The sequence below is a fragment of the Bombina bombina genome, chromosome 3 (genome assembly GCF_027579735.1).
Source record: "Bombina bombina isolate aBomBom1 chromosome 3, aBomBom1.pri, whole genome shotgun sequence".
Taxonomy (NCBI): domain Eukaryota; kingdom Metazoa; phylum Chordata; class Amphibia; order Anura; family Bombinatoridae; genus Bombina; species Bombina bombina.
In genome coordinates, this window is record NC_069501.1 from 99,878,310 (window position 1) to 99,897,435 (window position 19,126).

The window sequence follows — 19,126 nt, forward strand, 5'->3', positions numbered from 1 at the left end:
ATTTTGTAAAATAATATCGGCAGGCACTGTTTTGGACACCTTATTCTCTAGGGGCTTTCCCTAATCATAGGCAGAGTCTCATTTTCGCGCCGGTATTGCGCACTTGTTTTTGAGAAGCATGACATGCAGTCGCATGTGTGAGGAGCTCTGATACATAGAAAAGACTTTCTGAAGGCGTCATTTGGTATCGTATTCCCCTTTGGGCTTGGTTGGGTCTCAGCAAAGCAGATACCAGGGACTGTAAAGGGGTTAAAGATAAAAACGGCTCCGGTTCCGTTATTTTAAGGGTTAAAGCTTCCAAATTTGGTGTGCAATACTTTTAAGGCTTTAAGACACTGTGGTGAAATTTTGGTGAATTTTGAACAATTCCTTCATATTTTTTCGCAATTGCAATAATAAAGTGTGTTCAGTTTAAAATTTAAAGTGACAGTAACGGTTTTATTTTAAAACGTTTTTTTGTACTTTGTTATCAAGTTTATGCCTGTTTAACATGTCTGAACTACCAGATAGACTGTGTTCTGAATGTGGGGAAGCCAAGGTTCCTTCTCATTTAAATAGATGTGATTTATGTGACACAAAATTTAGAGAAAATGATGCCCAAGATGATTCCTCAAGTGAGGGGAGTAAGCATGGTACTGCATCATCCCCTCCTTCGTCTACACCAGTCTTGCCCACTCAGGAGGCCCCTAGTACATCTAGCGCGCCAATACTCCTTACTATGCAACAATTAACGGCTGTAATGGATAATTCTATCAAAAACATTTTAGCCAAAATGCCCACTTATCAGCGTAAGCGCGACTGCTCTGTTTTAGATAATACTGAAGAGCATGAGGACGCTGATGATATTGTTTCTGAAATGCCCCTACACCAGTCTGAGGGGGCCAGGGAGGTTTTGTCTGAGGGAGAAATTTCAGATTCAGGGAAAATTTCTCAACAAGCTGAACCTGATGTGATTACATTTAAATTTAAGTTGGAACATCTCCGCGCTCTGCTTAAGGAGGTGTTATCCACTCTGGATGATTGTGAGAATTTGATCATCCCAGAGAAACTATGTAAAATGGACAAGTTCCTAGAGGTCCCGGGGCCCCCAGAAGCTTTTCCTATACCCAAGCGGGTGGCGGACATTGTAAATAAAGAATGGGAAAGGCCCGGTATACCTTTCGTCCCTCCCCCCATATTTAAAAAATTGTTTCCTATGGTCGACCCCAGAAAGGACTTATGGCAGACAGTCCCCAAGGTCGAGGGGGCGGTTTCTACTTTAAACAAACGCACCACTATACCCATAGAAGATAGTTGTGCTTTCAAAGATCCTATGGATAAAAAATTAGAAGGTTTGCTTAAAAAGATGTTTGTTCAGCAAGGTTACCTTCTACAACCAATTTCATGCATTGTCCCTGTCACTACAGCCGCGTGTTTCTGGTTCGATGAGCTAGAAAAGGCGATCACTAGTGATTCTCCTCCTTATGAGGAGATTATGGACAGAATCCGTGCTCTCAAATTGGCTAATTCTTTCACCCTAGACGCCACTTTGCAATTGGCTAGGTTAGCGGCGAAAAATTCTGGGTTTGCTATTGTGGCGCGCAGAGCGCTTTGGTTGAAATCTTGGTCAGCGGATGCGTCTTCCAAGAACAAATTGCTTAACATTCCTTTCAAGGGGAAAACGCTGTTTGGCCCTGACTTGAAAGAGATTATCTCTGATATCACTGGGGGTAAGGGCCACGCCCTTCCTCAGGATAGGTCTTTCAAGGCCAAAAATAAACCTAATTTTCGTCCCTTTCGTAGAAACGGACCAGCCCCAAGTGCTACGTCCTCTAAGCAAGAGGGTAATACTTCTCAAGCCAAGCCAGCCTGGAGACCAATGCAAGGCTGGAACAAGGGAAAGCAGGCCAAGAAACCTGCCACTGCTACCAAGACAGCATGAAATGTTGGCCCCCGATCCGGGACCGGATCTGGTGGGGGGCAGACTCTCTCTCTTCGCTCAGGCTTGGGCAAGAGATGTTCTGGATCCTTGGGCACTAGAAATAGTCTCCCAAGGTTATCTTCTGGAATTCAAGGGGCTTCCCCCAAGGGGGAGGTTCCACAGGTCTCAATTGTCTTCAGACCACATGAAAAAACAGGCATTCTTACATTGTGTAGAAGACCTGTTAAAAATGGGAGTGATTCATCCTGTTCCATTAGGGGAACAAGGGATGGGGTTCTACTCCAATCTGTTCGTAGTTCCCAAAAAAGAGGGAACGTTCAGACCAATCTTAGATCTCAAGATCCTAAACAAGTTTCTCAAGGTTCCATCGTTCAAAATGGAAACCATTCGAACAATTCTTCCTTCCATCCAGGAAGGTCAATTCATGACCACGGTGGATTTAAAGGATGCGTATCTACATATTCCTATCCACAAGGAACATCATCGGTTCCTAAGGTTCGCATTCCTGGACAAGCATTACCAGTTCGTGGCACTTCCTTTCGGATTAGCCACTGCTCCAAGGATTTTCACAAAGGTACTAGGGTCCCTTCTAGCGGTGCTAAGACCAAGGGGCATTGCAGTAGTACCTTATTTGGACGACATTCTGATTCAAGCGTCGTCCCTTCCTCAAGCAAAGGCTCACACGGACATAGTCCTGGCCTTTCTCAGATCTCACGGATGGAAAGTGAACGTAGAAAAGAGTTCTCTATCTCCGTCAACAAGGGTTCCCTTCTTGGGAACAATAATAGACTCCTTAGAAATGAAGATTTTTCTGACAGAGGCCAGAAAAACAAAACTTCTAAACTCTTGTCAAATACTTCATTCCGTTCCTCTTCCTTCCATAGCGCAGTGCATGGAAGTAATAGGTTTGATGGTAGCGGCAATGGACATAGTTCCTTTTGCGCGCATTCATCTAAGACCATTACAACTGTGCATGCTCAGTCAGTGGAATGGAGACTATACAGACTTGTCTCCAACGATACAAGTAAATCAGAGGACCAGAGATTCACTCCGTTGGTGGCTGTCCCTGGACAACCTGTCACAAGGGATGAACTTCCGCAGGCCAGAGTGGGTCATTGTCACGACCGACGCCAGTCTGATGGGCTGGGGCGCGGTCTGGGGACCCCTGAAAGCTCAGGGTCTTTGGTCTCGGGAAGAATCTCTTCTACCGATAAATATTCTGGAACTGAGAGCGATACTCAATGCTCTCAAGGCTTGGCCTCAGCTAGCAAAGGCCAAGTTCATACGGTTTCAATCAGACAACATGACGACTGTTGCGTACATCAACCATCAGGGGGGAACAAGGAGTTCCCTGGCGATGGAAGAAGTGACCAAAATCATTCAATGGGCGGAGACTCACTCCTGCCACCTGTCTGCAATCCACATCCCAGGAGTGGAAAATTGGGAAGCGGATTTTCTGAGTCGTCAGACATTACATCCGGGGGAGTGGGAACTCCATCCGGAAATCTTTGCCCAAATTACTCAACTGTGGGGCATTCCAGACATGGATCTGATGGCCTCTCGTCAGAACTTCAAGGTTCCTTGCTACGGGTCCAGATCCAGGGATCCCAAGGCGACTCTAGTAGATGCACTAGTAGCACCTTGGACCTTCAAACTAGCTTATGTATTCCCGCCGTTTCCTCTCATCCCCAGGCTGGTAGCCAGGATCAATCAGGAGAGGGCATCGGTGATCTTGATAGCTCCTGCGTGGCCACGCAGGACTTGGTATGCAGATCTGGTGAATATGTCATCGGCTCCACCATGGAAGCTACCTTTGAGACGAGACCTTCTTGTTCAAGGTCCGTTCGAACATCCGAATCTGGTCTCACTCCAACTGACTGCTTGGAGATTGAACGCTTGATCTTATCAAAACGAGGGTTCTCAGATTCTGTTATTGATACTCTTGTTCAGGCCAGAAAGCCTGTAACTAGAAAAATTTACCACAAAATATGGAAAAAATATATCTGTTGGTGTGAATCTAAAGGATTCCCTTGGGACAAGGTAAAAATTCCTAAGATTCTATCCTTTCTTCAAGAAGGATTGGAGAAAGGATTATCTGCAAGTTCCTTGAAGGGACAGATTTCTGCCTTGTCTGTGTTACTTCACAAAAAGCTGGCAGCTGTGCCAGATGTTCAAGCCTTTGTTCAGGCTCTGGTTAGAATCAAGCCTGTTTACAAACCTTTGACTCCTCCTTGGAGTCTCAACTTAGTTCTTTCAGTTCTTCAGGGGGTTCCGTTTGAACCCTTACATTCCGTTGATATTAAGTTATTATCTTGGAAAGTTTTGTTTTTGGTTGCAATTTCTTCTGCTAGAAGAGTTTCAGAATTATCTGCTCTGCAGTGTTCTCCTCCTTATCTGGTGTTCCATGCAGATAAGGTGGTTTTACGTACTAAACCTGGTTTTCTTCCGAAAGTTGTTTCTAACAAAAACATTAACCAGGAGATAGTCGTGCCTTCTTTGTGTCCGAATCCAGTTTCAAAGAAGGAACGTTTGTTGCACAATTTGGATGTTGTTCGCGCTCTAAAATTCTATTTAGATGCTACAAAGGATTTTAGACAAACATCTTCCTTGTTTGTTGTTTATTCTGGTAAAAGGAGAGGTCAAAAAGCAACTTCTACCTCTCTCTCTTTTTGGATTAAAAGCATCATCAGATTGGCTTATGAGACTGCCGGACGGCAGCCTCCTGAAAGAATCACAGCTCATTCCACTAGGGCTGTGGCTTCCACATGGGCCTTCAAGAACGAGGCTTCTGTTGATCAGATATGTCGGGCAGCGACTTGGTCTTCACTGCACACTTTTACCAAATTTTACAAGTTTGATACTTTTGCTTCTTCTGAGGCTATTTTTGGGAGAAAGGTTTTGCAAGCCGTGGTGCCTTCCATTTAGGTGACCTGATTTGCTCCCTCCCTTCATCCGTGTCCTAAAGCTTTGGTATTGGTTCCCACAAGTAAGGATGACGCCGTGGACCGGACACACCTATGTTGGAGAAAACAGAATTTATGTTTACCTGATAAATTACTTTCTCCAACGGTGTGTCCGGTCCACGGCCCGCCCTGGTTTTTTAATCAGGTCTGATAATTTATTTTCTTTAACTACAGTCACCACGGTATCATATGGTTTCTCCTATGCAAATATTCCTCCTTTACGTCGGTCGAATGACTGGGGTAGGCGGAGCCTAGGAGGGATCATGTGACCAGCTTTGCTGGGCTCTTTGCCATTTCCTGTTGGGGAAGAGAATATCCCACAAGTAAGGATGACGCCGTGGACCGGACACACCGTTGGAGAAAGTAATTTATCAGGTAAACATAAATTCTGTTTTTTTGTTTTTTTTTTTGACTCAGGGAAGATGATTTAACCAGATTCTGATATTTCTACATTTAAAATTTATGCTTGAGAACCTCCACTTGTTGTTCAGGGAGGCTTTGGCTGCTCTGAATGAATGTGTACAATCGCAGGGCCAGAGAAATTGTGTAGACTGGATAAATAATATGCAGTGCCGGTGTGTACTGATGTTTTTCCAATACCTAAAGAGGTTTACTAAAAATTTTTTTAATAAGGAATGGGATAGACCAGGTGTGCCGTTCTCTTCCCCTCCTATTTTTTAGAAGAATGTTTTCTAATAGTTACCACCACACGGGACTTCTGGCAGACAGTTCCTAAGGTGGAGAGAAGAGTTTCTACTCTAGCTAAGCGTACCACTACCTCTGACGAGGACAGTTGAGCTTTTTAGATCCAATGGATAAAAAATGTTTATTCAACAGGGTTTTATCCTGCAGCCCCTTGCATACATTGCTTCTGTCACTGCTGCTGCGGCGTTCTGGGTTGAGTCTCTTGATGAGGCTTTACAGTTAAGCGACTCCATTGGATGAATATATTTGACAAGCTTATGCTAGCCAATTCCTTTGTTTTCTGATGCCTTGTTCATTTGACTAGACTAACGGCTAAGAATTCTGTTTTTTACTATACTGGCGCGCAGAGCGCTATGGCTTATATCATGGTCAGCTGTCGTGACTTTAATAAATAAGCTACTTAACTTCCCTTCAAGGGGCAGACCCTATTCGGGCCTGGTTTGAAGGAGATTATTGCTTATATCACTGGAGGAAAAGGTCATGCCCTTCCTCAGGATAGGTCTAAATCAAGGGCAAAAAAAAAAAAAAAAAAGTCTAATTTTCGTACCTTTTAAAAACTTCAGGGCAGGTGTGGCATCCTCTTCCTCTAAGGCAAAACAAGAGGGAATTTTTGCTCAGTCCAAGGCGGTCTGGAGACAATCGGACCTGGAACAAAGATAAGCAGGCCAAGGAGCCTGCTGCTGCCTCTAAGGCAGCATGAAGGAACGGACCCCTATCCGGTAACGGATCCTATAGGGGGCAGACTTTCATTCTTTGCCCAGGCGTGGGCAAGAGATGCCCAGGATCCCTAGGCATTGGAATTTATATCTCAGAGATATCTTCTGGATTTCAAAGATTCCCCCCCAAATAAAGGGGAGATTTCGCCTTTCACAATTATCTGCAAACCAGATAAAGAAGGAGGCATTCTTACATTGTGTACGAGATCCATCCAGTTCCAAGAGAGGAACAGGGACAGAGTTTTTACTCAAATCTGTTTGTGGTTCCCAAGGAGAGGGAACCTTCAGACCTATTTTGGATCTAAAGATCTTAAACAAATTCCTCAGAATTCCGTCATTTAAGATGGAAACTATTCGTACCATCTTAACTATGATCCAGGAGAGTCAATAGAGGACTACAATGGATTTGAAGGATGCTTATCCTCACATTGTGATGCATAAAGATCACCATCGTTTTTCAGGTTTGCCTTTCTAGTCAGGCATTACCAGTTTGTAGCTCTTTCCTTTGGGATATCTACAGCCCCAAGAATCTTTATGGAGGTTCTGGGGTCGCTTTGGCGGTCCTTAGACCGCGGGGCATAGAAGTGGCCCCTTATTTAGACGACATCCTGATACAGGCGTCAAACATCCAAATTGCCCAGTCTCATACGGACGTAGTACTGGCATTTCTGAGATCACATGGGTGGAAAGTGAACAAGGAAAGAGTTCTCTATCCCCAATCTCAAGGGTTTCCCTCCTAGGGACTCTGATAGATTCTGTAGAAATGAAAATTTACCTGACGGAGTCCAGGTTGTCAAAGTTTCTAAATTTCTGCCGTGTTTTTTTTTTTTTCATCCCATCCGCGCCCTTCGGTGGCTCAGTACATGAATGAAATCGGCTTAATGGTAGCGGCAAGGGACATAGTACCGTTTGCACGTCTACTTTTCAGACCGCTGCAACTATGCATGCTCAGTCAGAGGAACGGGGATTACACAGATTTGTCCCCCTGTTAAACCTGGACCAAGAGACCAGAGATTCTCTTCTCTGGTGACTATGTCGGGTCCATCTGTCCAAGGGTATGACCTTCCGCAGGTCAGATGGGACAATTGTTACAATAGATGCCAGCCTTTTAGGTTGGGATGCAGTCTGGAACTCCCTGAAGGCTCAGGGATAGTGGACTTAGGAGGAGACCCTCCTTCTAATAAATATTCTGGAACTGGGAGTGATATTCCATGCTCTTCAGACTTGGCCTCAGTTAGCAACTCTGAGGTACATCATACTCAGTCGGACAATATACACGACTGTGGCTTACATCAGCCATCAAGGGGGAACAGAAGTTCCCTAGCGATGTTAGAAGTCTTAAAATAATTCACTGGACAGAGACTCACTCTTGTCTATCAGCTATCCATATCCCAGGTGTTGAGAACTGGGAGGTGGATTTTCTAAGTCGTCAGACTTTTCTTCCGGGGGAGTGGGATTTCCTCCGGAGGTCAAGACCAAGCAGGAGAGGGCTTTGGTGTTTTTGACAGCGCCTGCGTAGCCACGCAGGACCTGGTATGCAGATCTGGTGGACATGTCATCCTTTCCATCACGGTCTCTGCTTCAGAGACAGGTCCCTCTACCTCAGGGTCCTTTCAACCATCTTAATAGAATCAATCTGAGATGGACTGCCTGGAGACTGAACGCTTGATGTTATCAAAGCATGGCTTCTCCGAGTCAGTCATTGATACCTTAATACAGACATGAAAGCCTGTCTCTAGGAAAATTGAACATAGATATGGTGTAAATATCTGATTGTTATGAATCCAAGGGTTACTCATGGAGTAAAGTCTGGATTCCCAGGATATTATCTTTTCTCCAAGATGTTTTTGAGAAAAGGGTTGTCAGCTAATTCCTTAAAAGGGGACAGATTTTTACTCTGTCTATTTTTTTGCACAAGCGTCTGGCAGGTATTCTAGACGTTCAGGCATTTGGTCAGGCTTTGGTTAGATCCAAGCCTGTGTTTAAAACTGTTGCTCCGCCATGGAGCTTCAACCTGATTCTTAAGGTTCTTCAAGAAGTTCCGTTTGAACCTTTTTTGTTCCATAGATATCAATCTTTATCTTGGAAAGTTCCTTTTGGGTAGCTAATTCCTCAACTCGTAGAGTCTCCACGTTATCTGTGTTACAATGTGATTCAACTTATCTGGTCCTTCGTACGGATAAGGTAGTCCTGCGTACCAACCTGGGTTTTTTCCTAAGGTGGTATCTAACAAGTACATCACTCAAGAGATAGTTGTTCCATGCTTGTATCCTAATCCTTCCTCAAAGATGGAACGTCTATTACACAATATTGGACGTGGTTTGTGCTTTAAAGTTTTACTTACAAGCTACTACAGTTTTCATCAAACGTTCACCTTGTTTGTTGTCTATTCTGGACAGAGGAGAGGTCAAAAGACTTCAGCAGCCTCTCTGTCTTTTTGGTTAAAAAGCATAATTCATTTAGCTTATGAGACTGCTGGACAGCAGCCTCCTGAAGGGATTACAGCTCATTCTACTAGAGCTGTGGTTTTCACTTGGGCCTTTTTTAAATGTGGCTTCTGTTGAACAGATTTACAAGACGGAGTCTTGGTCTGCGCTTCATACTTTTCAAATTTAACAAATTTGATACCTTGCTTCTTCGGAGGCTATTTTTGGGAGAAAGGGTTTTTTACAGGCAGTGGTAACTTCCGTTTAAGTACCTGCCTTGTCCCTCCCATCATCCGTGTACTTTAGCTTTGGTATTGGTATTCCATAAGTAATGGATGATCCGTGGACTGGATACACTTAACAAGAGAAAACATAATTTATGCTTACCTGATAAATTTATTTCTCTTGTAGTGTATCCAGTCCACGGCCCGCCCTGTCACTTTAAGGCAGGTAATTTTTTCATTTGAACTACAGTCACCACTGCACCCTATGGTTTTTCCTTTCTCTGCATGTTTTCGGTCGAATGACTGAATATGGCAGTTAGGGGAGGAGCTATATAGCAGCTTTGCTGTGGGTGGACTCTTGCAGCTTCCTGTTGGGAAGGAGAATATATTCCATAAGTAATGGATGATCCGTGGACTGGATACACTACAAGAGAAATAAATTTATCAGGTAAGCATAAATTATGTTTTTGTTAACGGAAGTAAATTGGAAAGTTGTTTAAAATGGCATATTCTATCTGAATAATGAAAGTTTAATTTAGATTGAGTGTCCCTTTAAATATACTCTTGAAGATTTTTGCCAAAGCTTGTATATTGCAAAAATGCTTCTATTTAAAATAGAAATGCACCAATGTACATTCCAATTTTAGCTCGAATGTCTATTCAGTGATGGTAAAAAAAGTCTTACAAGAAGTTAAATATGAGATCCTTGTATAAAAAAGGGTATCTGTACTTTCTAGTAAAAACATGCCTGAAAGGGTTTAAAAGTTTCCGTAATTTTATTATACTCACTCCCACCACTGCCAGCTCACTGTGAATATTCCTTTTGTTTTTCAAACAATGATGTATTAACCGCTCATCCAATATTTGTGCAAGTGATACGGCAACAATCAAGCCAAGCCTGGCTCGGCCTGATGAATAAATTAGTTTATCAGGGTAGCATACATTTTTGTTTTTTTGAATAAGATCCGTAGTTTGGATCAGTTGAAAATGAGTATTCAATACTGCATTTACAAACAAACGTTTTAATTTTTTTGTAAAACGGACATTGAAGCCAAAATTAAACTTTCATAATTCACACAAAGCAAGCATTTTATAATCCAATTTAATTTCATCACATTTTTTTCTTACCTAGATAGGCTCCTGAGTGTGTACGTTTCTTGAACACTGCATGGCAGGAGTGTTACAATGTAGTAGGGCACATATGTATATAGTTCTCATAGTTCTCAGGAGCTTCTGACCTCCTAACCTTGTCTTCCTATCCATTTGCACATGCCTCCATGGAGAATAAATGGACTAAAATATTAGCAGCAGAACTTCATCATTTTACCTCCATGGTACTGCATATTTTAGGAGTGAGTGTTGGGCCGTTTGGATGGATGATGTTCCAAGTGTGATCAGTCTTATAGCTATCCCTGACAACTGGACACTGTTTAAAGAGCTCAACCACTATTCTGAGGCTGTCACTCCTTTGTCTCTTGTTTTTTTCTCTAAGACCCTTCTTCAGAAATGAAAGGGCTCCAATCCAGTACATTCACAGTTTGTGCAGTTTTACTGCTTATCAGATCAGGTTACAAGGTGGTTTTCAGAACCCCCTATCCCCCATTCATTACTAGGGAAGGTGGTTTCTTCTTAATTTTGAGATTTGTAGTTTTTCCATTCTGCCTAAATCTTTTTGAGAAAGTTTTCTACACGTGATTTGTATTGCCTGATCTCTGAAATATTATTTGATTTTTTTTTAAGCCTGTTGGATATGTTTCTTGTGACTAACTAACAAACTCAGGAAAAGCTTCAATGGAACAGTTTGTGAACTAAGTCCACATTATCTTTTTTGCAGACCTTTACAAATCTCTACCATTTCATGAGCCATCAGTCATAGGCAAAGTTTTTACCATCTTCTTTTCCTTTATATAGTTTAACTTTAATACTGAATCACCACTAATAAACTCACCATCTCACAGCAGAACCATATGAATGCCAAACCTTCTTCTCATCAGCTATTGTGTCACGCTTTGTTCTCCTGCTTTCCCCTAAATAGGTTATTGCTTGGTTGTTTGTGAACTAACACTGGTAAGAGAGGGCTATATGTAGGGGGTACCCACTCCCTCAGACAATTGAATGAAATTCCGACCTACTGTGATAATAGGATGGGCTATTAGTATTACTAGACACAAATATCATGCTCATCGAGCTACTAAGTAGACTTCAATTAAGTACTTAAGTATCTTTACCAACACTGGTACTACAGTTATATTTTGCTATATTGGAGTCTAACCCTATAACCACTGCAAAAATGATGATTTGGCAGAGAATTTTCTACTCAAATATAAGTCATTGACATAGAATCGTATTGATCCAACTATATATGCGACCTTATGGCCAATACCACTGTGCAGGTATAATAAATTACCAGCTCTCTAAACCCCAGTCTTACTCAAGATATCTCTTGTTATTTAGCTACAACGGTTATTATTGATACCCCTATAACCACTCAATAGTGGGTGCTCAATACAGCATTCTAATCTATACTCAGCATATTGCTGAATCTGTAGCACAGCCTACATATATCACGCTATCTCTACCTCAGGTCGTAATTTTAAGTTGAACCCTGTTTTTTAGTTATATCTTAATAAAAGTTATATTTTAATTCATATCAGAGTATCTGATCCCAGAGTTTTGAGACAGTTTCCTTTTAAGTTTATATCTGTATTTAATTTATTTTCTTCGGATTCTGGCGAGCTATTAGTGTATATTTCTCTTGTTAAGTGTATTCAGTCCACGGATCATCCATTACTTATGGGATATTAACTCCTCCCCAACAGGAAGTGCAAGAGGATTCACCCAGCAGAGCTGCTATATAGCTCCTCCCCTAACTGCCATTACCAGTCATTCTCTTGCACCCAACGAATAGATAGGATGTGTGAGAGGACTGTGGTGATTATACTTAGTTTCATACCTTCAATCAAAAGTTTGTTATTTTATAATAGCACCGGAGTGTGTTATTCCTTCTCTGGTAGAATTTGAAGAAGAATCTACCTGAGTTTTTCTATGATTTTAGCCGGCGTAGTTAAGATCATATTGCTGTTTCTCGGCCATCTGAGGAGAGGTAAACTTCAGATCAGGGGACAGCGGGCAGATTAATCTGCAAAGAGGTATGTAGCAGCTTATTATTTTCTGACAATGGAATTGATGAGAAAATTCTGCCATACCGATATAATGTAAACTCAGCCTTAAATGCAGTAGCAGCAACTGGTATCAGGCTGTCATGTATGTATATTTTACACTTCAGTATTCTGGGGAATGGCACTTCACTGGAATTATACTGTATGCATAAAACTTTAGCCTAATTTGCAGGGACTAGCAACAGGCTTTTTAATAACACTCAATTTATTAATGTTAAACGTTTTTTGCTGGCATGTAAAATCGTTTAATTTTCTGAGGTACTGGGTGAAAAAATGTTTTGGGCACTATTTTTTTCCACTTGGCAGTCGTTTTATTTAATTTATGACAGTTTACTGATCTCTCTCACTGTTATGTGTGAGGGGGAGGGGCCTTTTTTGGCGCTTTTGCTACGCATCAAAAAATTCAGTCAGAAGTTTGTCTTCCCTGCATGATCCGGTTCATCTCTACAGAACTCAGGGGTCTTCAAAACTTGTTTTGAGGGAGGTAATCACTCACAGCAGAGCTGTGAGATTGTAGTTGACTGTGATAAAAAAAACGTTTATTTCTGTATTTTTTTTCTGCTATCAGGGTTAGTTATCCTTTGCTAATGGGAGCAATCCTTTGCTAAAATTGTGTTTTTTACAAAGATTTGATGCTATAACTTTTCAGTTTATTAATTTTCAACTGTCATAACTTTTTCTGTGCTTCTTATAGGCACAGTACGTTTTCATATTATAGTAAATTACTTGAAAAGTATTTCCAAGTTGCTAGTTTATTTGCTAGTGTGTTAAACATGTCTGATTCAGAGGAAGATATCTGTGCTATATGTGCTAAAGCCAAAGTGGAGCCCAATAGAAATTTATGTACTAACTGTATTGATGCTACTTTAAATAAAAGTCAATCTGTACAAATTGAACATATTTCACCAAACAACGAGGGGAGAGTTATGCCGACTAACTCGCCTCACGTGTCAGTACCTGCATCTCCCGCTCGGGAGGTGCGTGATATTGTAGCGCCGAGTACATCTGGGCGGCCATTACAAATCACATTACAGGATATGGCTACTGTTATGACTGAAGTTTTGGCTAAATTACCAGAACTAAGAGGTAAGCGTGATCACTCTGGGGTGAGAACAGAGTGCGCTGATAATATTAGGGCCATGTCAGACACTGCGTCACAATTTGCAGAACATGAGGACGGAGAGCTTCATTCTGCGGGTGACGGTTCTGATCCAAACAAACTGGATTCAGATATTTCAAATTTTAAATTTAAGCTGGAAAACCTCCGTGTATTACTAGGGGAGGTGTTAGCGGCTCTGAATGATTGTAACACAGTTGCAATACCAGAGAAAATGTGTAGGTTGGATAAATATTTTGCGGTACCGGCGAGTGCTGACGTTTTTCCTATACCTAAGAGACTTACTGAAATTGTTACTAAGGAGTGGGATAGACCCGGTGTGCCGTTCTCACCCCCTCCGATATTTAGAAAGATGTTTCCAATAGACGCCACCACACGGGACTTATGGCAAACGGTCCCTAAGGTGGAGGGAGCAGTTTCTACTTTAGCTAAGCGTACCACTATCCCGGTGGAGGATAGCTGTGCCTTTTCAGATCCAATGGATAAAAAGTTAGAGGGTTACCTTAAGAAAATGTTTGTTCAACAAGGTTTTATATTGCAACCTCTTGCATGCATTGCGCCTGTCACGGCTGCAGCAGCATTTTGGTTTGAGTCTCTGGAAGAGACACTTGAATCAGCTCCATTAGATGAGATTACACACAAGCTTAAAGCCCTTAAGTTAGCTAACTCATTTATTTCAGATGCCGTAGTACATTTAACTAAACTTACGGCTAAGAATTCCGGATTCGCCATTCAGGCACGCAGAGCACTGTGGCTAAAATCCTGGTCAGCTGACGTTACTTCTAAATCTAAATTGCTTAATATACCTTTCAAAGGGCAGACCTTATTCGGGCCCGGGTTGAAAGAAATTATCGCTGACATTACAGGAGGTAAAGGCCATGCCCTGCCTCAAGACAGAGCCAAACCTAAGGCTAGACAGTCTAATTTTCGTTCCTTTCCTAATTTCAAAGCAGGAGCAGCATCAACTTCCTCTGCACCAAAACAGGAAGGAGCTGTTGCTCGCTACAGACAAGGCTGGAGACCTAACCAGTCCTGGAACAAGGGCAAGCAGGCCAGGAAACCTGCTGCTGCCCCTAAGACAGCATGAATCGAGGGCCCCCGATCCGGGAACGGATCTAGTGGGGGGCAGACTTTCTCTCTTCGCCCAGGCTTGGGCAAGAGATGTCCAGGATCCCTGGGCGTTAGAGATCATATCTCAGGGATACCTTCTAGACTTCAAATTCTCTCCCCCAAGAGGGAGATTTCATCTGTCAAGGTTGTCAACAAACCAAATAAAGAAAGAGGCGTTTCTACGCTGCGTACAAGATCTTTTATTAATGGGAGTGATCCATCCGGTTCCGCGGTCGGAACAAGGACAAGGGTTTTACTCAAATCTGTTTGTGGTTCCCAAAAAAGAGGGAACTTTCAGGCCAATCTTGGATTTAAAGATCCTAAACAAATTCCTAAGAGTTCCATCGTTCAAAATGGAAACTATTCGGACAATTTTACCCATGATCCAAAAGGGTCAGTACATGACCACAGTGGATTTAAAGGATGCTTACCTTCACATACCGATTCACAAAGATCATTACCGGTATCTAAGGTTTGCCTTTCTAGACAGGCATTACCAGTTTGTAGCTCTTCCATTCGGATTGGCTACGGCTCCGAGAATCTTCACAAAGGTTCTGGGTGCTCTTCTGGCGGTACTAAGACCGCGAGGAATTGCGGTAGCTCCGTACCTAGACGACATTCTGATACAAGCTTCAAGCTTTCAAACTGCCAAGTCTCATACAGAGTTAGTACTGGCATTTCTAAGGTCGCATGGATGGAAGGTGAACGAAAAGAAGAGTTCTCTCTTTCCACTCACAAGAGTTCCCTTCTTGGGGACTCTTATAGATTCTGTAGAAATGAAGATTTACCTGACAGAAGACAGGTTAACAAAGCTTCAAAATGCATGCCGTGTCCTTCATTCCATTCAACACCCGTCAGTAGCTCAATGCATGGAGGTGATCGGCTTAATGGTAGCAGCAATGGACATAGTACCCTTTGCACGCCTACATCTCAGACCGCTGCAATTGTGCATGCTAAGTCAGTGGAATGGGGATTACTCAGACTTGTCCCCTACTCTGAATCTGGATCAAGAGACCAGAAATTCTCTTCTATGGTGGCTTTCTCGGCCACATCTGTCCAGGGGGATGCCATTCAGCAGGCCGGACTGGACAATTGTAACAACAGACGCCAGCCTACTAGGTTGGGGCGCTGTCTGGAATTCTCTGAAGGCTCAGGGACAATGGAATCAGGAGGAGAGTCTCCTACCAATAAACATTCTGGAATTGAGAGCAGTTCTCAATGCCCTTCTGGCTTGGCCCCAGTTAACAACTCGGGGGTTCATCAGGTTTCAGTCGGACAACATCACGACTGTAGCTTACATCAACCATCAGGGAGGGACAAGAAGCTCCCTAGCAATGATGGAAGTATCAAAGATAATTCGCTGGGCAGAGTCTCACTCTTGCCACCTGTCAGCAATCCACATCCCGGGAGTGGAGAACTGGGAGGCGGATTTCTTAAGTCGTCAGACTTTTCATCCGGGGGAGTGGGAACTTCATCCGGAGGTCTTTGCCCAAATACTTCGACGTTGGGGCAAACCAGAGATAGATCTCATGGCGTCTCGACAGAACGCCAAGCTTCCTCGTTACGGGTCCAGATCCAGGGATCCGGGAGCGGTTCTGATAGATGCTTTGACAGCACCTTGGACCTTCGGGATGGCTTATGTGTTTCCACCCTTCCCGATGCTTCCTCGATTGATTGCCAGAATCAAACAGGAGAGAGCATCAGTGATTCTAATAGCGCCTGCATGGCCACGCAGGACTTGGTATGCAGATCTAGTGGACATGTCATCCTGTCCACCTTGGTCGCTACCTCTGAAACAGGACTTTCTGATCCAGGGTCCCTTCAAACATCAAAATCTAATTTCTCTGAAGCTGACTGCTTGGAAATTGAACGCTTGATTTTATCAAAACGTGGTTTTTCTGAGTCAGTTATTGATACCTTAATACAGGCTAGGAAGCCTGTTACCAGAAAGATTTACCATAAGATATGGCGCAAATACTTATATTGGTGCGAATCCAAGAGTTACTCATGGAGTAAGGTTAGGATTCCGAGGATATTGTCTTTTCTACAAGAAGGTTTAGAAAAGGGTTTATCCGCTAGTTCCTTAAAGGGACAGATTTCAGCTCTGTCCATTCTTTTACACAAACGTCTGTCAGAAGTTCCGGACGTTCAAGCTTTTTGTCAGGCTTTAGCTAGGATCAAGCCTGTGTTTAAAACTGTTGCTCCACCATGGAGTTTGAACTTAGTTCTTAATGTTTTACAGGGGGTTCCGTTTGAACCCCTTCATTCCATTGATATCAAGTTGTTATCTTGGAAAGTTCTGTTTTTAATGGCGATTTCCTCGGCTCGAAGAGTCTCTGAGTTATCTGCCTTACATTGTGATTCTCCTTATCTGATTTTTCATTCAGACAAGGTAGTTCTGCGTACTAAACCTGGGTTCCTACCTAAGGTGGTCACTAACAGGAATATCAATCAAGAGATTGTGGTTCCATCTTTGTGTCCTAATCCTTCTTCGAAAAAGGAACGTCTGCTACACAATCTAGATGTAGTCCGTGCCCTGAAATTTTATCTACAGGCAACTAAGGATTTTCGACAAACGTCTTCCCTGTTTGTCGTTTATTCTGGTCAGAGGAGAGGTCAAAAAGCTTCGGCTACCTCTCTCTCCTTTTGGCTTCGTAGCATAATACGGTTAGCCTATGAGACTGCTGGACAGCAGCCTCCTGAAAGAATTACAGCACATTCTACTAGAGCTGTGGCTTCCACTTGGGCCTTTAAGAATGAGGCTTCTGTTGAACAGATTTGCAAGGCTGCAACTTGGTCTTCTCTTCATACTTTTTCCAAATTTTACAAATTTGACACTTTTGCTTCTTCGGAGGCTGTTTTTGGGAGAAAGGTTCTTCATGCAGTGGTTCCTTCCGTATAAAGAGCCTGCCTGTCCCTCCCGTCATCCGTGTACTTTAGCTTTGGTATTGGTATCCCATAAGTAATGGATGATCCGTGGACTGGATACACTTAACAAGAGAAAACATAATTTATGCTTACCTGATAAATTTATTTCTCTTGTAGTGTATCGAGTCCACGGCCCGCCCTGTCACTTTAAGGCAGGTAATTTTTCCATTAAACTACAGTCACCACTGCACCCTATGGTTTTCCTTTCTCTGCATGTTTTCGGTCGAATGACTGGTAATGGCAGTTAGGGGAGGAGCTATATAGCAGCTCTGCTGGGTGAATCCTCTTGCACTTCCTGTTGGGGAGGAGTTAATATCCCATAAGTAATGGATGATCCGTGGACTGGATACACTACAAGAGAAATAAATTTATCAGGTAAGCATAAATTATGTTTTTTGAGGAATCTATTCCTCATTCCCTTTCCCGGAATTTCAACCTAATCTAATAGTTAGAATCCACATACCCCTTCAAGTGTGAAGAAACTAATGTATTTGTAACATTCATATACATCTGGTTTTAATTATTCTACTACCTTGTTTTTTTTTTTCCTTTTAGTTACATAAACTTCTAGTTTCTAGTTAAACCCTAAATTAAAAGACATGCATGATAAATAGACAATGCAATAGCACTTAGTCTGAACAAATGAGTAGTAAAAAATGTATGTCTATTTCCAATCCTCCTGTATCATGTGACAGCCATCAGCCAATCATAAATGCATATACGTATTTTCTGTCAATTCTTGCACATGCAAGTTGTTTTAAATTGCAAGCTCTATGTAACTCATAACATTTTATTTTGACTTGACTATATTTTACCCCATATTTTTTTCTCCAGAGAGCTTCTCTACCCAAGTTTCTCATCAGAGGGCATCTTGATTCTACAAACTGCGTTATTACACAACCTCTAATAGGGGAATTAATAGTGGAAACTTCAGAAGTCGCCATCAAAAGCATTGAGCTCCAGTTAGTAAGAGTGGAAACTTGTGGTAAGTATCGAGCTTTCCAAGCATCATCCAGAATAACAGCCATTTTTATTTATCTGACATTACTAGACATGTGAATCCTTTATTCATGAGTAAATGTAATTTTTCATAGAATTGTCTTCTTGGCTTTCTACCTTGAAAGCTGCTGTTTGCCCAGCCAACAAAGGATGTCAAGCCAATATTGATTACTAAACAGTGATGGTACTTCCCCATGAACAATGTATACAAATACCATTTCTTTCATGTAATTGGCAAGAGTCCATGAGCTAGTGACGTATGGGATATACAATCCTACCAGGAGGGGCAAAGTTTCCCAAACCTCAAAATGCCTATAAATACACCCCTCGCCACACAAAGTAAGTTTGTGCTAAGATTTCTACGTTGATATGCGCTTCTCAGCATTTTGAAGCCCGATTTCTCAGAGTACAGTGAATGTCAGAGGGATGTGAAGAGAGTATCACCTATTGAATGCAATGGTTTTCCTCACGGGGGATCTATTTCATAGGTTCTCTGTTATCGGTCGTAGAGATTTATATTCCATTACCTCTACTGATAACCGTTTCAGTACTGGTTTGGCTATCTGCTATATGTGGATGGGTGTCTTTTGGTAAGTATGTTTTCATTACTTAAGACACTCTCAGCTATGGTTTGGCACTTTATGTCTTTATATAAAGTTCTAAATATATGTATTGTACTTATATTTGCCATGATTCAGGTTTTCGGTATATTTCCTTTTGCAGACTGTCAGTTTAATTTCTGGGAAATGCTTTTTTATGAAAAATTTCTTTCTTACCTGGGGTATAGTCTCTTTTTCAAATTGACTGTCTTTTAAATTCGCAGGCAGAATTAGGCTCG

At 42.2% G+C, this 19,126-nt stretch overlaps 1 protein-coding gene across 1 annotated transcript in view; it reads left to right on the forward strand.

The window, feature by feature from the left end:
• Nucleotides 1-19,126, forward strand: part of VPS26C (VPS26 endosomal protein sorting factor C) — a 246,382-nt gene that overhangs the window by 103,643 nt on the left and 123,613 nt on the right. Inside the window, exon 6 of the mRNA XM_053705935.1 lies at nt 18,124-18,274. Within this exon, the coding sequence (XP_053561910.1) occupies nt 18,124-18,274 (151 nt within the window). The remainder of the gene's footprint in view (nt 1-18,123; nt 18,275-19,126) is intronic.